The 9,298-nt window shown below is 38.2% G+C and overlaps 1 protein-coding gene across 1 annotated transcript in view; it reads right to left on the bottom strand.

The window, feature by feature from the left end:
* KIF13A (kinesin family member 13A) overlaps window positions 1-9,298 on the bottom strand; it is a 111,029-nt gene that overhangs the window by 26,997 nt on the left and 74,734 nt on the right. The window contains exons 14-16 of the mRNA XM_035893507.1: window positions 8,919-9,005; window positions 8,648-8,814; window positions 2,735-2,945 (exon numbers count right to left, since the gene is read on the bottom strand). Coding sequence (XP_035749400.1) covers window positions 2,735-2,945; window positions 8,648-8,814; window positions 8,919-9,005 — 465 coding nt within the window. The remainder of the gene's footprint in view (window positions 1-2,734; window positions 2,946-8,647; window positions 8,815-8,918; window positions 9,006-9,298) is intronic.

Below are 9,298 nucleotides of genomic sequence, written 5' to 3'. Positions count from 1 at the left end.
TTGGTGAACTGGCCTCAACCCCCATTCCCATCCCCCTGCACCACTGGGGGGAGTAGGTAGAGAAAACTGGGAGTGAAGTTGAGCCTGGGTAGAAGTGGGGTGGGGAGGAAAGGTGTTTTAAGATTCAGCAGTTTTTATCCTCTCCTACTCTGATTTTGATTGGTAATAAATTAAATTAATTTCATCAAGTTGAGTCTGTTTTGCCCGTGATGGTAACTGGCAAATAATCTCTCCCTGTCCTTATCTTGACCCATGACCCTTCTCTCCCCTGTCCGGTTAAAGAGGGGAGTGATAGAGCAGCTTTCGTGGGCCCCTGGCATCCAGCCAGGGTTGACCCATCACACTTGTCCCAACAAATTAAATCTGTTCAAAGTTACAATGGGTTAAGTTTATGCCAACAGGTTTTAATGCCAGGTCAGGTATCATCTGGCCTTCCACAGTCAGCATAAAGCTGGGATAAACTCTGTGCAATGTGTTCTAGCTGATCTGACAGATACAACCACGTGCCTACATTTGATAACCTATCAAACTCATTTTGCTGGCTGATCCGGTAGAGCTCAGCTTCATTTGCAATGGCAACAGAGTGACAGCTAAACCTGCACTAATCAAATCCCGTGCAATTCAGACACTTGGCTCTTTCGGACTTTCTTCACATCCAGTCTTCCCATTTTTTCCTGCATTTCCTGCCCTCTGGCCAGCTGGCTGGTAAACACCTTTTCAGCACCATGTTGCCATGCTTTTACAGCAGAAATTCCTCAATGATTTTTTTTCTGGTTTCTTACTTAAGGTGATTCAAATTTTTTGCCCTTTTTTTTTCAGAAGCCTAAGCCTCTTCAAGAGCTATAAATAAATAAAAAGTATAGCTAAGAGGAGTTTTCTGGAGGACGGAAACTGAAAATTGGTTCTTCCAAAACCTGCTTATTCAATGGCAGTGCCACGAAAACATTATCAGACTCCTTACTGATTGCTACAAAAAGCATTCATTCTCCTATTTGTTATATAGTTATATAGAGTAAAGCATTCACCCATGAAATCCAGAGGCAAAAATGCTTGTTCAAACCAGAGCTCCTCCTAAGAAACATCTAACAACTACTGAGAAGGCTGGTAGAACACTTAGCCCTGATAATCACTCCAGATTCTCATTTTTTACGGTTGTGGAGTTTGGTTAATTTTAAATTTTTTTTTCCTCAGCTCTCGGGGACAGGCAAGAAGTTTTTTGCTACATCTTTTTCCCTTCTGTCGCATCTTTTTGGAAGTATGGCTTCCCTTGCCAGTAAGCCCCGTTCTCATCTCTGCTACTGAAGTGGTTTACCAACGATTTTTTTATGGCCTTGCTGTGCTCAAAGCAGTTCTGAATAGCAATGATTCCAATTAGCATGTTTCTCATTTTGCACTCCTTCTGCAGCCCTAAAAGAGCCTGCAAATCCCAACCATGACTCTGCAATACTTTACGTTCAGTTCCAAATGAGCTTTTACAGGGGAAAACAATTACTTCAATTAAAGTTGAAACACAGCACTACTTCTCCCTATACTTGCTGTGGAAAACATTCTAGTCATCGCTGGCCAACAGTTTATTTGTTTAGGTTTTTTCCCCAGGTCAAACTGGGCCAAAATTACAAAATAAAGCCTTGCACAAAAACTAAACCAAGTTCTGTTCTATTTCTAACACTTTGAATTTGAAAGCTGCAACACAACCTTGGCTATTTTTGTTTAGATTCCTCGTACATTGATTTTTTTTTTTAAATGGTGGAGAATAAAGCAAAAATAATCAAAATAGGAAAGAGCACTCAAATTCACTGTACATAGAAAAAAGGCTGAGTGAGTAACAAAGCTTCTCTTTCTTTTTAATCTGTTTTCTTTTGAAACTTATAAGAAACCTGTTAGCACATCTTCTTTTTTTTTAATACTCGTTTGTAGGCTGAAAAATTAAATCATCTCGCTTGCTGGCACTAGAACTTCTCTCCTCAATGATACTAAGAGCAATCTTCTCTCAATGTCAAGATGCGAACATACAGATGCTGCTTAAACTCTGCTCACATGTTCCTAGCCTGCTTTCTAAACTCCCCCTGCCAATCTCATGATGATCTTTCACCAAGGCTGAATTCAGCTGCCATGCAATTCCTTTGTAAAGAGGCCTTTTCACCTCATGGCAAGCCTTTTACTTCCTAAACAGCTGAAACATATTCTATTTGACTATTCTGCAGTTCTCAAAGACAAAACAATCCTCTTCTAAAGCTGGGCTTACTTACACATACATACAACACTTAAGACTCCCATTTTCTGTATTTTTTTACAGTTTTAGATTGCAAAATACCGTGCTGTCATTGTATACCCTCAAGACACAATACTCCTTACTGGACTCCTTAGTCTCAGCTGACAAATTTACCTCTGCACTATTCTTTCCTTTCCAGAAGTAACTTAATAATTGCTAAACCAAACATTTCAGAAGCACTTTTCTAGTTTAAATAAATAAATAAATGCTGTAATGCTGATCAGTAAAAGCCAAATTCTTATTTTATTTGTATGTTAAATCAAACAGGAAGACCTTGTACGCATGTTACACATCAGAACCTAGTTCTAAATGAAATGCTAACACTCTGGTGCAGGCAGATCTTGTACTGCATGTCAACTGTACCAAAACATAACCTGAGTTTCTGGCAGATGATTCAAGCCCCATCTCTCACCCTTTGTAGTTCTTATTATGTAGCCTTTGTTTTAATTCCAGTATTCTCACCTCTCTTCTGTCCAGAGATTTACTTTCTGCTGTGCAGTTTGACCAGTGTAGGCAAGTCTGTCGCTGCCATGCTGATGCTGCCTTTCTGGAGAGAGCTGCTGCCGCAACAGCTCTAGCTCACGTTCATACATCAGCCGCTGCTCCTCAAGAGCACTCCGCTTCTCTTCCAAGTACTGTTTCTCCAAGATCTGGACCACATTTTGTACTGGGTCTAAAAAGAAGAGGGGGAGAGAGAAAAAAACCCCAAACACCCAGACAAGTGAGAAAATGCCATCTCAGCATTACAGGACACTTTTTATTTATTTAGTAACAGCAATCAACATACCCCAGAGTCTTTGCAAACACAAGATGGCCATTGCCCCACAAAACAAAAGCCAAAATAATTAATACTGCATTAAATAAGTCCAAACAAGAAAAAAAAAAAAAAAAAGAATATGGCATGCAAAAAGGCTAGAACAATGGTTAAGACCCTTGTCTACTGCATACTTCAGTACTGTGAAGTTATAATACGTTCCAGAATCCCAGTAGGAAAAAAAGAATAGATGGGAAAGGGAACAAATTAATAAGAAGAAAACAAAGCAAAATACAAGGGAAGATGATGTTAACCAGAGAAGGAAACAACTTAAGGAAGTAAAAAGCAATTTGCTTTCTCCACTTTGGCAGAGAATGAAACATGTTGGAGAGCTGCAGCTGAAAATTGAGACAAACAAATTGTCTGACTAGTCACACATCGCACTGCGCCAATGCACTTCACAGCGCTGAAGCAGACAAAGTACATTCTGGAGGGGACTTCTGCATTTAGCTTTACAAACCACATCGCATCTCAGTATCAACCCAGAACAAATATCCATTTGGATACTCTATCCTGAAACAACAACTGCTTGTGTCAATCAGCTACAGTTAAACCTAAATTGCATTCAAATTAGAGACTGTCTATTCCTAGTTTTAGGTACAATGCCAGACTGCGCCTCTGAAAGAGCAATTCAATGGAATAAGCTTCTTCTGTATAAATCTGCTTCATGTATATACATCTGAAAGCTTAAATGCAGCAAAAAAAAGTGGTTTGCAAGAGGACCATCTAGATGAATATTTGAATGACAGCACAGCACCTAACAGGCTGCTGATTCTGTGCATCACAAGGGGAAGGGAGAGGAGTTCCACAGGTGGAGTGGTGGATTATTAGGGGAAGCAACACTGCAGCTCTAGGACATGCCAGGATTTTCAAGTGCAAAAAACTTCAGCTTTAAAATCATTGTTTGCGATACCTCTTCCATTTTGCAAATAAAAAAAAAAAAAAAAAAAAAAAAAAGAGCTGATGTGACTTTTAAGGATGCCAGTGTGCCACAAAGGAGGGAGAAAAATAAACCTAGATTTAATTACACTGCCCCACTTTGGAACTAGAGGTGTGCTTCTCAAAAGAAAAAAAAAACAAAAAAAAACCACCCCACACCACCACCACACCCAAAAAACACTCAAAAAACAACCTAAGAAACCCAGCCAAAGCTAAAAAACACATCAGTGTGATTTAGTTAGGAACCGTCTTGCCTTCACTACCAAAACTTAGTCCTCATAAGATTTTGCACAAGTTTTTCTGATACAATGCTACATGAAACAAAATTTGGGTTACTATAGCATGCAATATAGGATTCACATGAAAGATTCTGTAGGGTTTTCATCACTAGTAGTGTATGTTGGTCACCATAACATGTACATACACTCTCCCAAAAAAGACATCCCCTGTATCTTCACAAACCAACGTAGCATTACTGTATTCACTAATCTATAACAACTTGGTACTAAAACTACTGAGGCCAATTTTGCTGAAGATAAACTAACTCACTGTCTGCAATTCTAATGTATGTGGCTATTTAGGCAAGTCATTTCATAAAACAAATCCTTCCTATTATAAATGCCAGAGAAGCCAACAACAGGATCTCCAGGGTTCTGTTGCTACAATGGGTTTGTATTTGCCTCTTAGCATCCTTTCTTGAAACAATAAGATTGATGGAGAGCACGTCTTTATTTTTAGCAGAAAACAGACACGACTGCAAGTTGCTACTGTGGCCCTAGCCTTATCCACGGAAGAAATCACTGGCTTCACACAAAGGCATCATAAAATACCACCACGATTGTAATTATAAAGCACAAAGTTAAAAATGAGTCAGTATAAACAGCAACCAAATAGCAAAACAGCGATGCATAAAAATGTCTTAAAATAACCAGAAAGATTACTTTTTAGTACATGACATTCTCAGAAAGACTGTTAGCTATATTTAGCTTTTAAGCAGACAGTGCAACAAAAACATGTGACTGAACCAAGTTCTAATATTCTAGGCTACAAACCAAGTTATTCGTGTTGATCTGCATCATCATCAGCCTCCTAACTTCTCCAAATAATACCAAAATTACCTTCACATACCTAGGTTTTACTGGATAATCCCTAAAAGTGTTTCAGTTATGTGCAAGAATGGTTGAGAAATCAGGTATTATGCAGAAGACAGAGAAGAGACATGGAAGAAATTAAAGCCCTCTATTGTGTTTGCAAACACAGGAAATGAATCTAAGGCTGACTCATTAAGACAAGATTTTCCTAAACTGCTCAAAGACCAGCTCCAAGTTCAGGGAGCAGATTTCCTTAACAGAAGAGAGCTTTTCAGCTACCTAGATTTACAGGATCACAACCATCACAAGATCAAATTATACCATGGAAAGCCTTTGGAACACAATGCAAGAACCTAGTCTAAAAACTTCTTTCAACAAAATCCACTACTGCTTGGGGACAAAAAAAAAAAAAAGGTGGGTTATGCTTGTACTGAAACACTAAAGGTAAATTTACACTTTTGGAAAAGTCTTCAGTTTAACTTTTGAAAGAGTTTACAGAGAAAGCCCCCCAGCCTTTCACAGTGAAAAAGCAAAATATGGTGTCAATCATAAACCATCTAGTTAGAAGATGAAAAAACCATTAAGTTTTTCCACAATTCAAAAGAACTACAACAGTGTTTAACTTAGATTTGAACACCATGTTGCACAATCTTGGATTTCTCATGCAAAGTCAAATAAATGAGGGAAGATTCTCCCCAGTGCCTGCCAAACGTACAGCAAATTCCATACACTGTTACAAGTCCCAAGTCCCAATCCTTTACATATTTATGTGACAAGAGTTCAGTGACCCCGACCATTTATATCATATGCAGTTAATCCTCTGCAAAAGGTTAGAATATGAACATTGAACCAGAAGAATGTACTTTCTCCATAGGATGAACAGCATTTACTACCTTGCTGCAATGTCACTTAATTAATATCTGGAAACTGTTAATCCAGTAACAACAATGCTGAATAAATTCCTTTAGATTTCGTGTGAGTGCATTTTTCTAAGCAAGCCAGAAGAGTGTTATGGCACAGGTTGCTTTGTTAAGTTCCATCAAAATCCCCACCCTGAGCTCTAACAGTTTTGTTTGCTTAAATGAGAAGCTGCCTAAGCTAATCACATTGTTTACTTAACCACTGCACCGTATACAAGAATAAAGTAAACTTCTTTGCTGCGTTCTGTGTTTGACCAGCATCACAAACTAGCGGTACAAAGCTGAGCTGACAGAACCTCCTCAAAAAAAGGGAACATGCTGAAGGGAGGAAAGAATCTGGATGGTTTTGTTACAGCTGTTTTCAAAGTTACACATTTTCCTCAGAGCTTCTCTGGGGCCGGATGCAGTATGTGACACTGTTGCACTGGTTACATGGGATAAAAACAAATGAGTTTGCGCCCTGGAGAAGCTAGGCTATTTATTTAAAGAGAGTTGCTGTTCTCAACTAGATCAAGGGGGGTGAAAAAAACCCCAAACAAAGGAAAACGAAAAATTCTTGCTTTGGGCTATATCAAACCACTGATGTGAAAGAAAAATCCCAAACCCATACATGCCTATAAAATAATTATCTAATAAAAGATTTTATGATACTTCTTCACTTCCCCATTAGGAGCTTCTCCAGAGAATATAAATAATAGAATTAACTGTCTTCACTTATTCAGTTCTTCTTCCTTATCCATATTTATTTTTCATTTTAAGGAAGAATAAATAAATGGTATTGCAGCAAAGCTGATTTACTTCTTACCCAGCAAACTGGAAGCCTGTCAGAAAAAAAAAAATTATTTTAGCTATGCCATTGAGAAGAACAGAACCTGGAAGCGCTACTGGGCTTTGAATCAAAAGACCAGTCTGTGATCCTCACAGTCACTTGTTTTGTCGGGGTTTTATTATCACTTACTACTCCAACTTAGTTAAGCAACACCTATGTGGGAGGGAGCAGAAGAGACAAGAAGCAGAATAATTGGGTTATGACGGCTCTGAAACTGCGCGGCATGTATGACTACTAACACTTGCTGTGCATTAGGGAGGAAAGAGCTCTAATGAGACAGCAAGGTCTGTACTGTTCTTGAGCAAAGACACAGAAAACAACTGAGCAAGACAAAAATTGGCCTGGACCACAATCAAAAAGCCTAATGAATTAAAATGTAAAGGCGCTTAAAATACTCTGAAGATCCTTTCTATCAGCTAGATTATGACACATGAAAACCAAAAAATGTGACCCCTCCATTCAAAGAACACTGACTCATTGTAGACTGCTACAGTTTAGTCAAATCCCTGGTTAGTGACAAGCAGATCAAGCATCAATTAATGCTTTCAAATTTCTCCAGCAGTCCCATGCATGAGCCAGTTGAGTTCAAAACCTTTGTCCCAGTTTTGGCAAAGATACAGGATGGTGTGAGGCCTTAAGACAGGCAACAGAATCTTCACAAGGGACGACAACACTGGAGACCACCAGGATGGCAGATTCATCTGCAATTCGTCTCCTGGTGTGAGTGAACCATAAGGAGAATATTTCTGTTAACAAACAGTAATTTCACATTACGTAAGTGACCTGACCCTGTAACTCACTCACACAAGCAATCCCGTTAAAATCAAACTGTAAAAAACCCTGCAAACTGTTGCTAGAGCATCAAGCATACAAAACCATCGTGCTGTACTCAATGGCAGAACAGAGGAAGTTAAAGAGTAAGAGGAGACCAAGAAAAAAGTAAATACTACATTTCAAGATGTAAACCACAGCAAACAACGGCAATACTGCAAAGATATGAAGAAAGGAGAACAGAAAACAATATAACACCATCTACAGTGTCTTCCTGGTCAGTGACCAAAACCCAAGGTATTTGCCTCTCAAATTTTGTGTATTAAAAAATCTGTACAAAGCATTCAGTAGTTTACCAAGTTTTTCAGCATTTCTTCATACTGTATGATATCATACAAGCTATGACTTTCCTTCTGGAAACCATGAAAACACCATATCATTTTATAGAAAATAACCGTATGGTATATATATACTGTATTGTATTATACTGTCCAAAAAAGGCATTACAATATGTTTTAACAAAGATTAAATAAAATACGGAGAGTGATCAAGCATTAAAAACCACACTGGCTGGCATTTGACTATTAGTTTATTACGATTTCAATGTTTTTCTATTAAGGTTAAAATGGTGTCAGTAATATTTGATACAACAGGAAGGATGAAACTAACTGAGCCATATCTGGAGCACCCTATTGTCTGCAGTAACTTGCAAAAGCAAGAGGTTAGTAAGACTTAGATGATGATTTGACATGATGATTACAACTCAGCTGCACTACAAAGGACAGCAGATGTACAGATAAAACTGTGTGTCAGGGCAGAAACCAACTATTAATTTGTGTGTGTGTCTATTTTTTTATTTTATATATATAAAAGTGCCTAACATTGCTCTGTAAAATATCTTTTTCTGAAAATGCTCCAAAGGCTCCTGGAGCAAGTGTACCACTTCCTTTACCTAGAAATTAAGTTCCATGCTGAATTTGTTAGACAATTCTAAAGAATCAGCTGCCTTACCATTACTATTCAGTGTCTTCATAATAACTTCCATTTGTGCAAACTCATAGTTGTAGTCTGGTTCTGAAGAAGCTTCACTAGCTGCATCCAGATCATGTTCTCCTAATGAAGTTTCTTTCTCAAGGTCTTTCAGCCAATCTCGTCGTTTCCTCTTTGGTAAATTGATTCTGTGTAAAAATTGAAATTCAGTTTCTAAGAAGTTTATTCAGAACAGTGAAGGAAAAAATTAGGCAGACTGTAAAGAGGCTGGAATGTAAATATCAACTGTTACCTAAAAAAGTGGTTGTTTCCCCATAATATTCTATCTCCATGCCATAACTGAGTGACAGAACACACCAGTGCACCATTTACACAGGATCTGAAAGAAGAAAATATGACTTCAGTGAAATTCTAAAAATAAAAGGTTTCAAAGTAACTACAAGATCTACAGAGAGTGATTTGTATCATATGATGCACAAATCTGTTAAACAATCAATGGGAAAGTTACTGGTCTGATTTCTACTTCAGAATTAAACACAAAGCACCTTTGCCCTCCAGCTTCGGCTGATACAACTCTTCAGTAAATATACACACAAGGTTTCTTTTAGTTGTACAGTTTGTAAACACTCTGTAAACTTGGTTGCAAATCCAACTGATAAAGCTCTCCATGAT

The sequence above is a fragment of the Egretta garzetta genome, unplaced genomic scaffold, assembly GCF_000687185.1.
Source record: "Egretta garzetta isolate BGI_Z169 unplaced genomic scaffold, ASM68718v1 scaffold14, whole genome shotgun sequence".
Taxonomy (NCBI): Eukaryota; Metazoa; Chordata; class Aves; order Pelecaniformes; family Ardeidae; genus Egretta; species Egretta garzetta.
This window is presented reverse-complemented; position numbering and strand designations above follow the sequence as displayed.